The following is an 18912-nucleotide window of genomic DNA, read 5'->3' as shown; positions in this document are numbered from 1 at the left end:
TTGGAGGTGTGTTTGGGATCATTATCAGTTGGAATAATGCACTGCGGCCCAATTTCTGGAGAGGGGGGATCATGCTTTGCTTCAACATGTTACAGCACACGTTGGTGTTCATGTTTCCCTCAATGAAGTGTAGCTCCCTGATGTCGGTAGCACCCATGCTGCCCTAGACCATGACACCATGCTGGACTGTAGGCAAAACACCTGTTTTTATACACCTTACCAGGTTGCCACCACTCATACTTGACACCATCTGAACCAAATATGTTGATCTTGGTCTCATCACACCACAGGACATGCTACCACTTATCCTGGTCCTTACTCTGTTTGTCTTCAGCAAGCTTTGGACTTTCATGTGTGTCATTATTTACAAGGGGCTTCATCTGGGACAATGGCAGTGCAGACCAATTTGATACGGTGTGCGGCGTATTGTCTGGGCACTGACAATCTGACCCCCCATACCTTCAACCTTATAAACAATGGTGCAAAAACTTTTCTGTCCATGCTATGGGGTACCATGATGAAGCATGCTTAGCTGTTTGACTGTATCAATCCCTTTGTCCTGTGCTTCTGTGTTGCGGTCATTCTCTGGCTTTTTAAAGCGAATTAAAACATATGATACTAAAGGATTTCTTTTTGGATCTGAAATGCATAGATAAACTGTACAACTGAATTCATTGAAGTCTTCTTGAGGAAAGAAAGAAGAATGGATTTTGTGTTGAATTGTTTTGGGAGACAGCCATTTTGGTGAGTGCAAGATTTTATTGAGGTATTTTTTCATCTTTAATATGTTTTTGTCATTTTGTTTTGTTAATTTTCAATTAATGGTAAATATATACAATTATGTTCTTATGTTAAACTGCAAGTTGTAATATAGCGTATATTTAAAAATAAAATAGTAAAATCACTTTTATTTTAAGTTTTGACAGTATCACGTATGAACTGCCACTATATACTGTATGTATATATATATATATATATATATATATATATATATATATATATATATTCACTAGAATAGTGGTCACTGTAAATCAGTCTGTTTGTGGATGTTAAGTTGCAAATATCAGGTGTACCAAATGTCCAACATCTAGTATCTAGCCTTAAGCTCAATCAGCAAGTTTGTTTCTTCTTTCATTATTATGTATTCACGAGCAGTGGCTTCGAAATGAATTACACTTCAACACTTTAAGGAGTAGCATAAGAGACAAAGGCAATGTGGAGAGGGACATTTTATTATTGACTGAATCTACGCTGTACAAATACATTGACAGAAATATCAGGATTTATGTGATGTAATTTTTTGCCACACAGTTATTCTTAAGCATTTATGTAAAAAAAAAACAAAAAAACGTCCAACCTTGATGAGCCAGGACCTTTGATGGCAAAAGCACAGACTTAAACACCATAGGCTAGGTGTTTATATTGATAATAATAGTATAATGTTGTTTTGAATCTTGAAGGTAGCTATTAGAGGTTTATGGGCTGCATGGCTCTACAGCAGCTCCACAGCACGCCTCATTAGCCATCTAATGAGAGAAGGAGAGTGTGACCCTGCTCACTCATTCTCAGCTCGTCTTCCCCCTGGGTATAGCAGCTGGATAGGACTAGAAGCATGGGGGACCCAACACAAATGTCTCAAAGGCCAATAGGTTATTACATATAATACGATATACATGTTAATTTTAGCTTTGATCATGGACATAACTGCTGGGATGAATGCAGATTTATGCGCAGAACCATTAGTTTTGAATAAGAAATGACACTAAATTACACGGTTAGGGCTAAAAAAAAATGGTTTCTACAAAGTGGTTCATTCAGTTCAGTCCCACGTTTTTTTTTCTTTTTTTTTTCCACAAATTGTGGAAATTTGGTTAAACAGGCACCTAGTTTGAGGAAAAGTTCAAAGAAAATTCAAAATATGTGATGAAGTATTTTTGAAAAAAAAATGCAAATATATATATATATATATATATATATATATATATATATATATATATATATATATATATATATATATATATATATATATATATATAGGTATATGTGTGTGTGTGTAACTGTTTAAATTGTAGTTCAAATTTGTCATTGGTGACCAGCTCTGGGTGTACCCCACCTTTTCAATTAAAGTGACCCAGATAAAGACTGGAAAACAGGTATATGTCAGGTGTACAGTGTTTTTATAACCTTTTTGTTCTAAGGTTTGGTTCTACCAAGTATTGTTGTGTTTTATGAGTGGAAACGAAAGCTCTGGCTGATTGTACAGTCATGCTAACAGTCTGCTTTAGTCTTCCTTTTGCCCTTGGTCGGAAAAAGGGCTGGCATTCTTTAGACGCTTAGCCGAGCCTGAAATTGGCTTGAATGGAGGAGGAAGCAGTCGCAGGTTCGACTGAGTGACTCCTCAAGGCAAAACACATTAGTCTTATCTCCATGGCTAAAATATATCTCATCCATTCACTGTCAAAGAATGCACAGACTAATGTATAAAAAGATATACAGGGAGAGCAAATGTAAGTATATTTTGTTCATACCCTCCGATAGTATTCCAAAGGGTGTGAGATGATCCATGCTGAAAGTAGTATGCCCTGTATGTGCGCTTTATTGATCATGTGTATTGACCACTCTGAGGATCCAGTGTGTTAGCACATACTGTTAATAGTGATCCATGGCGGCTTATTGGTGATAGCAGAACACCAGGTGAGCGACCTTGCATCAATAAATAAGCACCCAACAAAGGAAACGATTACGCAAAACCTGACCAATACGTTTTAACAATAGACTTTGTATGTTAATTGCTTTAAAGTGAAATCTTCGTATAGACTCCAAATGGTCTCGGGTATAGTACACTGCAATATGTTCCTACGGGGAAATTAAATTAAATCCACCATGCCTTTGGCTTTTTTTTTTTTTAATCTCCCCTCAGTCGGATGCCCTCATTGAAAAGGAACACAAGGTAAACAATTAATTGGCTCATGTCACACTTGTCCATTTAAATGTCTGGTTCTAACTTCAGGCCGTTTTGTAAAGAAAGGAAGCAATGAGTAGCAAATAGAGGAAAAGAGAAGTTCCAAGTTGGCACAGGGAGCAAGAAAAAGGGTGATTGCATCGAAAGTTTTGTTTTAATGGGATGCTTCTTTGTGTCTGACCAATTGATTAGAACCTTTGGGAACAATAGAGTCTATATTAATTCTTCATTGTTGTCCCCTGTATGTGTGCATCGCTCTCGTGTACAGTACTGCCAATTGTGCAGACATTCTTTGGGTTGAATCAGCACTTTCTGGGTGTCTACCCAAGAATTGCAGTGCCATAGAGAATTTCAGCACACCTTTATTTTCAACCCCATAAAGTTGGGATTAATCTTTGTGCTTTAAGGGAAACTAGGAGAGGCGTAATCATCAATTATTCGATTAATTGTCCATTAAGAATTGAGTTAGCTTTGTGCGATTAATTGTAGACTTAGCACGGGCGGTGCCTATTGATTCAGTCTTAACTAAGACGGATTTTTTTTTCATTTGTTTCACAGCTTTTTTTTTAATTATTGCTTTTATTTGTACTGCTTCTTCTCTTTAGATTGCGGGTGAGCTGGAACCAACTCCAGCTGACTTTTGACGCATGCTGTGGTATACCTTAGAATGGTCACCGTCCATTGACATTAAAAAAAATAAATAAAAAATACGTGAGTGCGTGTGCATGTGTGTGTGTGTGTGTGGGGGGGGGGGGGGGGGGGGGGTGCATTTGATGTGTTTTCACAAAATTAGGCTCATGTCTCAGAAAAATAATGCTGATAAATTCATATATTTTAATTGTACACTTATGTCACATTAAAATAGCTCAGAAATAGGAAATTGACTTTTGTTATGTTGAAATCCTTACTTTTGAGAAAAATTGCCTTTAAAATACCTAAAAAATGATGAGAATACAGCAAATTGACTTTGGTTGTCACTTTAAAATACCTTAGTTTTGAGAAAATCCTATTTAAGTTTTAAGGAAAATATATTGATTACTCACTTTCTGAAACTTTTGAAAGACTTATAGAAAGTAAATTCCAACAGCAGGTAAGCACATCATCTGAGATTTTAAACCTCTAAAATGTTAAGAAATCAGCCTCTGCTTTGAAGATTACATTTAGCTTATAGTTCATCTCTTGGGGCGTCATAAGGCAACATGTGTTTGTAATAATGTTCGCCACTTCTGATTTTTGTTATTTAGTTCAGACTTTTTGGTCAATTCAAATAATTTGCCGGAGGGCGGCTTGGTGGGTGTGTGGTTCGAGGTCCCGAGTTCAAATCCACCTTGCTCCGGCCTTCCTCGAGCCTGCGTGGGTTCTCACCTTTCCTCCCACTCTCCAAGGACATGCATGGCAGATGTATTGTGCATTCTAAATTGTCCTCAGGTGTGATAGGGTGCATGAATGGTTGTTTGTCTTTGTGTGCCCTCCGATTGACTGGGCTGCACAATTATGTCCAAAATAATAATCACAATTATTTTGGTCAATATTTAAATCACTATTATTCATTACGATTATTCTTTATATTTGGTCAAACATGTCTATTTCTTGCACTTTTTTTAAACAAGCATGTAGTAAACAAACAAGGCTTCAATGCTTGATACTTAAAACCTGGCACATACTGTAACAAGACCTACAACACCCTTAACGTTCTTTTGCAAGAAAAAAAACGTACAAAAGTACCTGAATCGCTCAAAGTGAGTATGGACAGTGTCAAGTTTGGTCATTTCAAAGACAACTGATTTTCCAAAATGGGTCTCATTTGACAGCTAGCAAGGTATACAGTATATGAGGAATCCGGTGAGAAATTCAACACCATTTCACTCTGGCGCTGATGGGAGGCTGCTAAAAGTACCAGAATAACTCAAAGTGACTACGGACTTAGCAGTTAAACTGCCATTTTCAGTCATTTCAAACTGAATTTATTTTGCCAATCGGATTTTTCAAAATGGGTCTCAATTGACAGCTAGTACGGTATATTAGGGGGTGAGAAAAGCTTTTGTTATGCAAATATGTGGGAAATATTGCCATCTAGGTGGTATTGAAACCTGAAATCATGAGAGCGCAGCCAACCTCAGCGTCGCTTTCCAGTCTCTCAGTTGAGACTGCTGCTAAGGCTTGGTTTATGCTCTGTGCGGAAAGAAGACACGCGGAATCTTGCAGTACTTAATACTCGGCGCGGCTTTCCCCCGCAGTCAGCCGATATTCTGCTAGTAAATAGAATCTACAGCATACAAAGAACACTACACTACTGTATAAAAGAGGTAGAGAATCCTATTGGAGTCAAATGATCGAAATTATTTCAAGCTTTTTTATAACAGACTCCTCATGTATATCCAGTGTGCGTGCTCGCTAGGAGTTGTTTACAGTATTTAGGTCACTGTAGTTCTTTTTAGTTGTATAATAAAATTGTTTATACCAGCAAACTTCCATGAGCAATAGTTTGTCTGCCATATTGTGTGCGCGGGAGAAACTCCAGAAGGTTCACGTTGCGGAAAATCTGTCCCAGCAGGGGCGCAGTTGCCGAAATGACGTCATTTGACGCGTGGAACCGTGCGGAGTTCGCGTCAAGCATAAACCAAGCATGCTGCCGCCCTTCTTGCAGGATTTGCCTGCTTGCTATATTTGTTAAGATTAATGAAATCTTACTCTTGCCTTTTCCCCCTGGTGGTTACATGCACATGTAAACATTTCACATTTTCCACATTTTGTCATTTTACAGCCTCATTCCAAACTATCAAATTAATCCCCTTCCTCAAAATTCTAGGCACAACACACTGTATACGACCCTTTTTTTTGGGGCAGGGGGGGCGGGGGGGCATTTTTTTAATGGATTAAATAAAACTAAGAAATTATATTTCCAGATGTATTCAGAGCCTATGTTTAATGCAGTCTTTTTTTTTTTTTTTTTTTTTTTTTTTTTTTATAAAGAAGCCACAACCTTAGCACACCAATTCCAAGGCAGTTCTGCCCATTCTTCTTGCTGTAGTTCTCAAGCTTCATCAGGTTGGATGGATCTCCAGAGATGTTCAATTGGTTTCAAGTCTGAGCTTTGGCTAGAACACTTAAGGACATTCACAGAGTGATTCTAAAGTCAGTCATTTGAGATATTGGCTACATGTTTCGCTTCAATGTCCTGTTGAGACATGAAACTTTACACTAGAGCGCTCTGTAGCAGGTTTTCATCCAGGATATCTTTGTATATTGCTGCATTCATTATTCCTTCTATCCCTACTTGTCTGCCAATTCCTAATACTGCACCCCTTTGTCTAGCACCAAAAGAAGCGTGAAACAACAAATGTTAGGTCTCAGCATACACTACAAGAAGAATTGCTGTTAGATTAGGCAATACCACTAGACACGAAATGCCCGAAACCAAGACCTAATGCTTGAAGGGTGCATGGAATTGTAAAGCATGCAGGAATTCAGTGGCAGCAAAAGGACTGTAAATGTTAGTGTCATAATGAAGAGGCCTACATCCTACATTGGATTGAAAATGGCTGATTAATGATGATTACAAGGGGTGTTCATCTCTCAATAAAAGACAATTCAATACAGTTTTGGTATGTTGGGTACAAAACATTTCTAGGGTGCTTGAATTTGAACGTGGAAGGATACGATACGATTCATCTCTGTAGTATGACATTTCCAATATGAGACAATTCAGTATGTATCTCGATACATTTTAAATAGGGAACAATTTGATAAGTTTATGCACTCACATCTTTTAAATGAAGAAAAATGATGTTTCAATTTAAATCGGTTACAAATTCCATCTGTCAGCTTTTGTATTTGCCTATTTTATTTGTTTGGCATGTTAATCTCCTAATCATAGAGAGAAGGATTTGGTGAGCAAACACTGGCACATAATTCCTTAATTTCCCCTCACTCGCTGATCACTGAAAAGACACTCCCATACCTGAATGTGTAAATACTGCAGTAAACAAAAAAGTAATGCCAAGAATATAACGGCACAGTTGTCGTGCTGCACAATCAAATGACCAGCACGAAAGGAGGTTTGCTTTCACACATAGGTAAATGGACTGCAAAACATTAACCAAGCTCAGCTAATTTGCCACTCAGCGAGTGGCCTGCTCTGAATGATAAGCTGCCTTAGCATTGCTTTAAATGCAGTATGCTGGCGGTCCTAATCGGCAATGCATCAAAGGTTATCTGCAGGCACCCACACAGAGACTACCTGCCAGGGATTTTCAATCAGCCTCCCCATATGTAATTAAATGGAAATAATTGCTTTCATTTCCCCTTTGTCATTTTATTCTGTCAACCCTTTGCAACAATACACGTTGTTCTGTTGCTGCATGTTTCCCCCCTCTTCCTTTTCTCCACAAACCACTCCAAAGTAACCTTTGTTTTCTTTTTTGTTGGCTTCTTCCATTATACGCTCAAAGTAAGTCATGGGGCTGTGGGAAAAGTGTGTCTTCATGTGACTGTGCTGTTGTAGGTTAGCGTGTTACTGCCATCATCAGGCAAGAACTTAAAGCTGCAAACTGCTTTTTGCTGGTGCTTCTCCCCCATTAGTAGATGATGAGATGCAAGCCTCATTATTGTCCCGAGAACCAAGTACTGTTTCTTTTGTTTTTTGTTTTTGTCGGTTTCAATCCTCTTATCTTGAACTCTGAATATTCACCCCACAGTACGTATACAAAGTGTTAAATATCAGGTTTATCTGATGAGAACAAAAGTGACCACGATTAGGATTGAACATTACCCCCACCACGACAATAAATAAAAAACATTGTTTAGCATAAACATGAAAATATGTTTAAGAGAAATATATCAGTGCAAACAAACTTACTACAACAAAAAATACATACAATATGTACGTACAGTTGATTTCATAATGTTGCAGAGCTTGACAACCAAAGATTTGCACATCATGCCGCAAAACACAAAATCATGCTTGTCATGCTTTGGGGTTTGTTTTCTTTGACTTGAACATATTATTTTGCTTTATGAACGGTTCCACAAGACAGTCAAATTTAGCTGCGAACCTGAATCAACTAAATACAGTAATTGATTCAGTAAGCAAGAATTAAGAGAAAAATAGGAATGCCAAAGGCTGAAAATGTGTGGAGTGGCCTGAAGAGGGCAGTGCACAAAAGAAATCCTTGTAATCTTGACAACGGTTTGTCCTCCCACCGTGGCCAAGATTGGCCAAATACTGAGTACTGTTAAAGGGATCAATTCTAGATCACCTAGTTCATGGTATTTTTCCACTTTCCACAGTTAAATATATGCATGTGAATTACGTCAAATTGGCGATTTGATTTAATATTTCCAACCCGGAAGTAATACGCCTTGATTGTAGAGGCTGCACCACTTACCGTGTGGCTGCCTCACCTCCTCATGACGTCGTTCAATGCCAGCCAGCCACGAAACAACCATCCATCATCTTGACCACTCATTCTCACAAGGCTTGCGGATGACAGAGACTATTCCAACAGAATGAATGAGGGAAAAAAAAAAAACGGCATTAAAATGCAAAACAGCGTCAATCCACAGCTTCTACTAACAACCGTTCCTCCTATCAAATCAGTCCCCTTGGGAACGCAGTATTCATAAAGATATTTCCACTCTCTGGTGAATTATTTACTACTGACGTTGATTGTCTGTCTATGTGCTCCCAAACACACATTTTCACCACTTTGGAATTTTCTGAGGTGAAACATTGTAACTACTGAATGAAACATTGCGGATTACCTGGCCGACTCACTGCAAAATGTCTCCTCCCCAACTCCGAAACCAAAATGAAGGGTGCTGTAAAGGAGGTACGAATTTTCATGATTGGACTCCTTTAAAGCAAAAGACTTCGTATGTAGCATTATTTTTGTCTTTAACATGCATTTATTCCACAATCATTTTGAAGAAAAGTGAGCGTGTATATCCCTTAAAACTATTAATCGTGGTGTCCTGTTTTTACATCAGAAAAAGCTGATATTGTAACGTTTACATTCTGTATCAACCATGCATGAACTTGATGGACTCCTTGCTGTTATGCTTCATTTAGCTCAAGCAAAGTGAGGCAAATGCTGACACCAAAGAGAAGCTACCCCTACGACTCAGGATCTTTGAAAAGTTCCCCAACAGACCTCAGATGGTGAAGATCTCCAAGCTTCCGTCGGACTTCACCGTGCCCAGAATCAGGTATGTCACCCCAGTAGCTTTGTTTTAACTACAGGCACAACCTATTTGTTAACTGTTTGGTCAACTAAAGCAAGCTTAAAAATAAAGACATTGTGGTTGTTATGGTTATGGTTGTCGTGGTTGTTCCCAAGTAAGCTTCCATTCGGTTTCATCATAAGCCCAGAAGCCTTTGGTTGTACGTGTTACGAATGAGCCTCATAGCGTGATCAGAAATTGGACCACAAACAGACAGCAGGAGAACGTTCGAACACGTTTTAATAACAAACATGCACGTCCAGCGTCAAAGGCAACAAACAAAATGTCAAAAGGGAAAAGTACAACTGAAAACGCAGAGGCAAAATACAAAGTATAAGCAAAAGTGGTCTAAACCAAAAATACACACCAAAGAGGCTGAGAGGGAGCGGAGTGCACAGGAGAACGACTGACCAGATAAAAGTAAGTGTATGAAAAAAAAAAAAAACATATTTTTTGCTTGGTTAAAAACATTGTTTTAGACAGATGACCAAATAACACATTTTCACTTTCACAAGAATGACCAATCTTTATGCATTTTTTAAATTGCATTCATATTGCTTACTTAAACTTTTAAACTGTGCTTAGCAGCACAATAATCTCCTCTCTCAAAACATTTTAGACCAATCCCTCCCCTTAAATTTTGGCACACAAACAGCACATTTGAATCTGCATATATTGTTCAAATGTGATCAGTATGAACGTCAATTGTAGCTGTCAGCTAAACTGGCTAAATATGACTTCAGAGCGACCGTTGTGTCATTTCACATCGGGAGTTGGGAGCAACACTTGCTGTTGAAACACTAGTCAAGTTTTACTGCAACATGCTGCTGGAAACAACTTGTAAAAGCTTACCAAGGCATTTGTTTCCCTATACCGTTTCGTAAAGTGAAGCTTTATCACTGCGTTTCCAGCATGTTTTTTTCTGTCATTAAGCAATTGTTGCTGTGATTTGCTTGATATTTCTGACATGTAAGCTAATAAACGGGTGTTTAGGGAAAAAAAATAACAAGAGTTACTGAAATTACTTAAGGACTTGTTTCAGCCCTAATGACATCTCGAAGATATACCCTACCATAAGCTAGCAAGGTAAAGCTGATATGAGACCAACAACGGGGATACCTGTGGGTTATAGACACGTCTTTTTTTAGCTTTAAATTTTGTGTGTGTTTGCCATAGTCTAGGTATTACTGTATAATGCCTACGTGGATTACCATCATAAAGTTCTAAATATGTTTACTGTTGTCATGTTTCCTGTGTGCCACGTCCTCAAGGGAGAGTTTCATGAAGCAGTTCATCGACAGGCAACAGCAGGACCCAAGTTGTTTGATTCGAAGACTCCCCTCGGCCTCGTCGTCCTCCTGTGACCACTCCAAACGTTCGGCCATTGAAGACAACAAGTATATAGACCAAAAGGTGCATTGAGGCTCAAGTTGACTTGTGAATATGAGGGTGATAATGTCTTCCCTTTGCTGATTAAAAACAGCAGTGACAGAGAGCTATGGTGTTTTATTTTTCCAAACACTGCATTTATTATTTGTGCCAGTTCAATTCACCTGCTCGGTTTTGTAACCTTTGTTTGTTCCCTCAGCTTCGCCGGTCAATATTTAGCATCCAGGCTCGGAATCTGCTGGAAAAGGAAACAACAATCAATAAAATACTACGGTAAGACACATGCACATATTCTGTATTCCGTATTCAGCTGTAAGTTGTAATGTAAAAATGCAGTCCAGTAAAATGTTATCAACAGTCAATTTGTTGTTTTATCATAATACAGAGAACTTATAAAGAAAACAATATACATATTTTAACATTTTAGTCCTGTCCAAAAATCAAGTTGTAGCATATTTTGCACAGACACCATATTTCCTGTGTCGTCGGGAAATTGTTTTTTTTTGGCATCCTAAAAGCTGTTTGGCCAATCCCGAGTCTTGTTTTCATATCAGGATGACAATGGGTGGAGCTTCAGCATTACAACTAGAGTAGCTGTGAAGAATGCCTCTTGTCATCTTACTGGGAAGTGTATGTATAAAAGCCACCTGGACCTCTCTTGGATTTGTAATTGTCGGCTGCATACAAGCAAGTATGCATTGTATATTGTATCTACTCACTCAAATGTACATCTTGTACAGACAATAAAAGCATTATTAGCATACACTGCGTGTTGAACATGTGCCAAATAGATAGACATATATCTAGACTCAAATATGGGCCTCAACAATTAAACTGACAAAGGAATTGAATCAAGTACATCAGAAAAAGCCTCAAGCATCTTTAAATAAGATGTATTATCAACATTTGCAGTTAAAGTCTGTGTAAAGGATATAAAATCCATCAAAACACTTGTTTAGTTGGTGAATGCTTCATGCTTTTACTCCCACACTCAGGCCAGCTTTTGACTCAGTTACTGTTGTGAAATAAATAACATAATTTGTTGTCCAGCATGGCACCGGGTGTACATTAGCCCGCTGGCACCATGTCCAATCTGTCTGCCCTCCCCTCCTCCTCCTCCTCTTGCTCCTGAAAGGTAGATGCTACATTAGCATTCATAACACGTTGCGTCTGCTGTGCCATCACCGAATACAAAATCAAGTTCACGTCAGCATCAATAGTTTAGCACGTACGCATGCATAATGTGAGTCATTTTCTCAATTGATTGAAGAGCTAACATTGTGAATGCCCTCTGGTTGCTTTATTAAGCCTTCATTTCCTCACAGAGGAGTGTTTTTATTTTAAGTAAAATGGCAGGACACTAGTCTGCATTACCTAGCTCAGGGGTGTCCACACTATGGTCCGGGGGCCATTTGTGACCCACCATGCGTTTTTCAGGTGCTCATGACAAAATGACTAAAATTGACATTTAAACTTGTGACCAATAGATGGGGGTCAGTTGAGGGATAAAGGACGTTTAAAAATAGGTACTACCACTAGTTTTGAGTTACTTTATATCCTGTGAAGCTTTTCTAGATTCAGAAAAAACAAATAAACTATAACTAATACAACAATTTGTCTCAATGACACAATGTGTCAAAACACTGGTGAGTAAAGCTAATTCATTTTTAGAAACAAAAAATCTCCACAGTCCTTTTTGTAAAGGTGCATAAAAACCATTATGGTTTTTGGGGGCATTTGGGGCGGCATGGCTTAGTGGTAGAGTGGTCGTCTCCCAGCCGAAAGGCCGTGGGTTTGATCCCCGACTATCTAGACCATGTCTAAGTGTCCTTGAGCAAGACAGTGAACCCCCAGTTGCTCCTGATGCTGCGTCATCATTAGGTAAATGACTAGTTAGTGTAAAGCGCTTTGAGTACCTAAGGTAGAAAAGCGCTATATAAGTGAAAGTCCATTTACCATTTACCATTTAAGGATGCTCAAGTCATTGCTTGAAAAACAGCTTACTACAGTTTTCTCTTGTTTTGCTTTTGAGTGTGTCTTAGTGATGGGAAAATGAAGCTTCATGAAGTACCTGTATTATTGTTTTACTTCTCCATATGGTGCTCTTGGTTTAGTGAAATGAAAATGTTTTAAATTCCTCCCCATTTTTTTGAAAGAAGAATTCCATCTAGAGAGGTCAAATAACTATCACAAGTGCTTCATGAAGCTTCATTTGTCCATCACTCGTGTGGAGATGGGATTTGACTGCTGTGCAATTGAGGGGCTGCAATTGGCTGGCAACCAGTTCAGGGTGTCCAGCGCCAACTGCCCAAAGCCAGCCGGGATATGCAAAAGCTAGCCTGCGACCCTTGTGAGGATAAGCCGCTCTGGAAAATGGATGAATGGATGGATGGATGCAGTGCAGGGGTGGATCTAATGTAGAGGCATACAGCAAAAATTTTGAAAAATGTTGAACTATTTGCCCTATCACTAGGGCATTAGGTAGTAGTCAAAACAAAATATTTATTAACAATGTGTAATTTTTCCTTTTGTCTTTATGAAATTACATTTGAAATTTTTTAAAGTGGCCGTTGCATCATTATATTTTTCTGTGTGTGGTCCTCAAACAAAAAAGTTTGAACCCCCCTGCCCTAGCTGATTCAGTGAGGAACTTCAACAACAACAAATATCATCCATCCATCAATCCATTTTCTGTAGCCGCTTATCCTCTAGGGCTGCTGGTGCCTAACCCAGTTATTGGGGGACACTCTTAACTTTGCAAGGCAGGTAAGGGACAAAGAACCATTCAGGCCCAATCAAGTTAGAGTGTCCAATAGACCTGCCATGCATGTTTTTGGAGTGTGGGAGGAAGCTGGTGTGCCTGTAGAGAACCCACGCAGGCTCAGGGAGAATATGCAAACTCCCCACAGGAGGGCTGAAGCGAGCTGAAATTGAACTCGGGACTCTGAACTGTGAGGCGGACGTGATACCCACTGTTCCAACAAGCTGCTCACACCAAATTGATTAATTGATAAATCATAAATATGTCCAGATCTTGTTGCTTGGCAGGTTTTCTCAAGGATGTTTTTTAAGGAAAAAAAATGCATACTCACTGCCACACAGACTAACAAAAGGAAAGGGACAAATGGCATTTACATTTAATGTCTGCGCCTTTGCTTATCTCTTCTGCAGGGCATGCACAAGACAGCGGATGCTTAGCGGGTCATTGGAGGGGCAGCCGACTAAGGAACGTTCCATCCTTAGCGTGCAACATCACATACGCCAAGAGCGCAGGTCTTTGCGACATGGCTCCACCAGTCAGAGGATCAGCCGAGGAAAGTCGCTGGAGACCCTCACCCAGGATGTGAGTATTCCATACTATAATGTCGGAAGTGTATTTTTCGTCCGTCATTATAATCGTTGAGATAGACGTTGCATCAACTGTCCATCACCCCCCACCCCCCACCCCCGTTGCCAACGGAAATACAAACAAGCCAACTGTTTTGCCTGTTGCTTTCTTCCAATGACTATAAACTGGTATCGTTTTCTAGTCAATTAGACTATAATCACATAACGCCGCCACCGAGAGGCAATGATGACTGAGTGTTGCTTTGTTGAAACTCCGAACCGAAAATCAAATTTCATTTACCTTCAGAGTGATATGATTTAAGCCAGTTACAGCCATATTCCCTAGCGAGGGTAACGATGCGTGTGCCTTCTTCGTATTTCTTGATTATCTCCAGCTTTGTTGCCATAGTAATCATCATCTTCTCCCTTTAACATCACTAGCAATATTGGAACCGGTGGCTAACAAATTAAAGTTTGAATTAAGCACTAAAATGCACAATAAATACGATATCGTAAGCACTCACACGAGATCAAGTCTTTAGCATCTTAGTGACACCATGACGCCGACCAATAGCAGACCAGCATCTTAGTGACGTATGCAGTGACGCACATAGTGACGTATGAACATGGTGTGACTCGCACAGTCGTACGCATGCACACTGACCGCCAAATTTGAATTTTGTAATTGTTCTTGATGCCAGTCTATGGCGGGAAAAATGTCATAACAAGGGAACGCAAAAACTTCAAATCCCACTTTGTAATTTGTAATTTTTTTTTGAAAAAAAAAATGTAAGCTAGGGACACCGTTACCTGGTGGTCCACTGTATTATGGAATTGGGCAATGGAATATTAGTGATGTGTCTTGCGCAACACCGATGCGCCAATCGACCATGACAGAAAAGGATCAGTGCTCTGATGACTGACAGACCAGCAAAAAAATGTTAGAGGACCACCTCTGAAAATGACATAAAAATGTCAAGTGTTAGTGATTTTTTTTTTTTTTTTTTTTTACTTTCAAAGCATTCAAGCACTGTCCGCTACCGAAACGCCCAAAGAGAGGACAGCGAAATCAAGATGATCCAAGAAAAAAAAGAACAAGCAGAGATGAAACGGTAGTCAAACATAAAAAATGTAAACATAAACAACAGCTCCTTTTGACACTTACTGCGGCACTCCTTTACCGGCACTGCCGTTTGTTTCCTCCATCTCTCTGATCGGCCCGACAGAAAAGTCCAGGAGGAGGAGCTTAGAGAGAACCATCCATACTTCGATAAGCCTCTCTTCATTGTAGGCCGGGAACACCGCTTCAGGAACTTCTGCCGTATGATTGTTCGAGCGCGCTTCAATGCGTAAGATGACTCTGCCACTTTTGATGACACGTAAACCAAGAAACTGTAGTTTTAAGTCCAGTATAAGCTTTTTGACATGAACACACATCCAAACTCTGCAAGCACATAACTTCAGATCAAATCAAGGCTTTTGGATGTAAAGGCAAACTTTTGAATTTGTTTAACCACATTGTAAATGCACATCTACTAAATAAGGTATATTCTGACTGCATGAAATTTGCATTTTTTTTTAATCTACAATTTCACTTGCATCATATGAATACAAAATGTTAAGACTTTACATTACTGCATCATCACACTGTGTTCTATTACGCTGAATCCATCTGTAGATCCAAAACGGACCCTATCACAGGAGTGGTGAAAAACACAAAGTACCACCAACTTTAGTAAGTACTTAACTGAAGTACATGATATTTTAAACTTTCCACAATTTACTGTAGGTGGGTTTATATTACAGGTTATACAGCCACTTCGATATTATGAATTTCTTAGAAAATGACAATGCACTGCTGACTGCTTGGAGAATGAGTTCTTGTGTTGAGTGCATGGGCAGTGCTCAATTAATGACATTACAACGGGAGGAGTTTAAGGACCCTATCATTTCTCCGATTGGGAGTGGTTTTTACTAAGAGCGCAGCAATGAGCAAGAATGCTCAGAGATGTGTGAATGGGGGAAAACCAATGGGGTTTGGGGTAGTTTTGGGTGAAGAAATAGCTTATAGCAAATTTGCATGATACACGCAATTTAATTTGGGTCCAAAGCAAATGCAATGTGTGAGATGGTTTATAAGGCTCATATTTATATTCATATGTATGTAATACAAAGGTTTATGTCAAGATAACACAGTGGAAGCGCCAAATGTCAAAGTTACCAAGCTACGTTCAATGTTGGCTTTATTGTGGAAATGCCTTTAAAAAGTATAACAAGCATTAGACCACATAGAATGTATGGTGACATAAGATGGATTGACTGTCTACTCAAGGGTTGTTTTCAGTTTAGATGGTTTCGCTGTTTGATTGTTTTTTAACTTCTCCATGGAAACCCTCGTGAAGATCGAAGCGGATAGTGGTCCAGAATTTAACAAGTTGAGTTGGTACCATGTGGTTGCATTGTGACTTGAAACGTGCGATCCTGTGGTTGCTAATGAGAGCTGTCAGGTGAGCACAGGCCTCGAAATAAATGAAATCTCTCGGTGCTGTGGCCGAAATGAATTTAATTATTTAAGTTCTGCTTGAAGGCACATTCTCCTTTGAGAACTGTCTAGGATATTCAGTCCCAAATCAGCGTAACAGGACACTCATCAGGCATAGCATCAGCTACACCTGCGCTGTCGATTAGAGTTCATCACTCTTGGAGGCGCTTCTAATATTATTGCCGTGTCATCTAGCCCAAATCTTTCATCTAGTCATGCAGTGGTGTTGTACACAGACAAACAATGAAAACAAAGTGGAAGTCAACCCAAAAATTGTCACTGAGAATAATCATTTCTATTTGCCCTGCTTATCTAAACATAATGTTTTAAAAGTGTTTTAAAACACAATTTGACATTTGGAGACAATTGTAAAATTCTCTGAATTTCTCAATGAATATGCCACTAAATGTATGTATGTTTGCCTGCAGTGACCTGTTGGGCCTTGTCACCTATTTGGACTGGGTTATGATCATCGTGACCATCTGCTCATGCATTTCAATGATGTTTGAGTCACCCTTTACCAGGGTCATGCACGTGCCTACCTTGCAGGTAAGCAAAACATCAGTGTCCTTCATCCAGCATGTCTATACAACAACCAAAAACAATATGTCACATCAGATCGGGGAGTACGTCTTTGTCATCTTTATGAGTATCGAGCTGAACCTGAAGATCATGGCAGACGGTCTGTTCTTCACGCCCACAGCGGTCATCAGGGATTTTGGAGGTGTGATGGACATCTTCATCTACCTTGTAAGGAAACCTACTGTACATACACAGTGTATGCTTGAATAATTATTATTGAGTACATTTCTTTATTGTCTGTCTACCGCTGCAGGTGAGTCTTATCTTTCTCTGCTGGCTGCCACATGATGTCCCGCCCGAGTCTGGTGCTCAGCTGTTGATGATGCTGCGCTGCCTGCGGCCGCTCAGGATCTTCAAGCTGGTGCCTCAAATGAGGAAGGTGGTGCGGGAGGTCCTCAAAGGCTTTAAAGAGATTTTCCTGGTGGGTGGAAGAGTGCGATATGTGTATATCTTTTGAATGATTTTTGACCGTATTTTCAATCTCATGAGTGTTCCACAAAAATGTCATTTGTCCTCACAAGTTTTTCCAAGATGCTTCATTCAGTTTTCAAATTTCTTTCTTCTTTGTATTTCTTTCTTCTTTTCTTCTTTGCTACCATATCTGTTTAATGTTTCACAAGTTATTAGGCAGTATGTTGGTGATCCCCTTGGTACCGTATGTGTGGAAAATTGACTGATGGATATTTTTTTCCATCCCTTTTGTATGACCCTGATTCATTTTGTCCAAAATCATATTGCTCAGTTGTACCTGATGTATCTAACATGTAAATACAATTAGCAATTAGCTTTGATTGACTGATTACAGTATTTTCTATTCTGCAGGTTTCCATTCTACTCCTCACGCTAATGCTGGTGTTCGCCAGCTTCGGAGTTCAACTGTTTGCCGGGAAACTGGCCAAGTGCAATGACCCTCATGTTCTCAAACAGGTACAGCAAAAAGATGGAACTGAAAATAGAAAAAGCATGAATATTGCACACATTCAGTACCATAAATGTGTGTCTTGTGTTGGTCACAGGACGAGTGTCACGGTATATTCAGAATAAATGTCAGCGTTTCCAAAAACCTCAACCTGAAACTGAAACCTGGAGAGAAGAAGCCAGGATTCTGGGTACCAAGAGTCTGGTAATATCGGCATGTATTTTATTTATTTATTTATTTTTTTTAACCTCATGCTTTATTTTGAGTAAAATTGTGTATTCATCTGATTTTGCCGCATTCCAGGGCCAACCCTCGCAACTTTAATTTTGACAATGTGGGCAATGCAATGTTGGCGCTGTTTGAGGTGCTGTCACTGAAAGGATGGGTGGAAGTTCGAGATGTCATTATTCACCGTGTTGGACCGGTATTGGAAGAACTGTCTATTGTATTTTTAAACTCTTTTGTACTTAGTGGTAGCAGCTGATTAATTGCTATCTTCTGTGTGGGCAGATCCACGGCATCTACATCCATGTCTTTGTGTTCCTGGGGTGCATGATTGGACTCACTCTCTTTGTTGGTGTTGTCATTGCCAATTTCAACGAGAACAAAGTATGTACCAGTGATGTTTATGCCATTCAAAGAATATCAGAGACATATGGAATTGGAAAAATATACAGTATAGTAGAACAATGATAGAATTTCTGCTTTTTTACCTCATTCTCAAAACACAGTGTCTTCCAGAAGTCTTTGGCACTTTTCAAATCATCATATCTACTGAACTGTAGGTGGTATTATGATGAAATTGGTAGATTCACCATTTTATTTTATTTTTGTAATGTTTATGCTTTTTTCATACTATTTCACATCCAGTCATGACATTCACTCAACCAGAACAGACATTTTGCATCCTTGAATTTGAAAACTGAATCAACACTAATTCAACATGCATTTCAGACAAAACTCTTAAAA

At 39.2% G+C, this 18912-nt stretch overlaps 1 protein-coding gene across 3 annotated transcripts in view; it reads left to right on the top strand.

The window, feature by feature from the left end:
• The window catches only part of LOC148424030 (sodium leak channel NALCN), a 78937-nt gene that overhangs the window by 47825 nt on the left and 12200 nt on the right, over positions 1 to 18912 (top strand). For all 3 annotated transcript variants that reach the window (XR_015865674.1, XM_088415489.1, XM_088415488.1), the window contains 14 exons: positions 9033 to 9169; positions 10456 to 10597; positions 10773 to 10846; positions 13745 to 13916; positions 14921 to 15012; positions 15127 to 15249; positions 15579 to 15635; positions 16871 to 16991; positions 17061 to 17192; positions 17278 to 17445; positions 17847 to 17951; positions 18041 to 18147; positions 18247 to 18367; positions 18454 to 18552. Coding sequence is in view for 2 of the 3 variants with exons in the window: in XM_088415489.1 (XP_088271615.1) it covers positions 9033 to 9169; positions 10456 to 10597; positions 10773 to 10846; positions 13745 to 13916; positions 14921 to 15012; positions 15127 to 15249; positions 15579 to 15635; positions 16871 to 16991; positions 17061 to 17192; positions 17278 to 17445; positions 17847 to 17951; positions 18041 to 18147; positions 18247 to 18367; positions 18454 to 18552 (1650 nt within the window). In the remaining variant the exon portion in view is untranslated. The remainder of the gene's footprint in view (positions 1 to 9032; positions 9170 to 10455; positions 10598 to 10772; positions 10847 to 13744; positions 13917 to 14920; positions 15013 to 15126; positions 15250 to 15578; positions 15636 to 16870; positions 16992 to 17060; positions 17193 to 17277; positions 17446 to 17846; positions 17952 to 18040; positions 18148 to 18246; positions 18368 to 18453; positions 18553 to 18912) is intronic.

This window comes from Hippichthys cyanospilos, chromosome 5 (assembly GCF_059441005.1).
Source record: "Hippichthys cyanospilos isolate Australia breed blue-spotted pipefish chromosome 5, RoL_Hcya_1.0, whole genome shotgun sequence".
Classification (NCBI taxonomy): Eukaryota; Metazoa; Chordata; class Actinopteri; order Syngnathiformes; family Syngnathidae; genus Hippichthys; species Hippichthys cyanospilos.
This window is presented reverse-complemented; position numbering and strand designations above follow the sequence as displayed.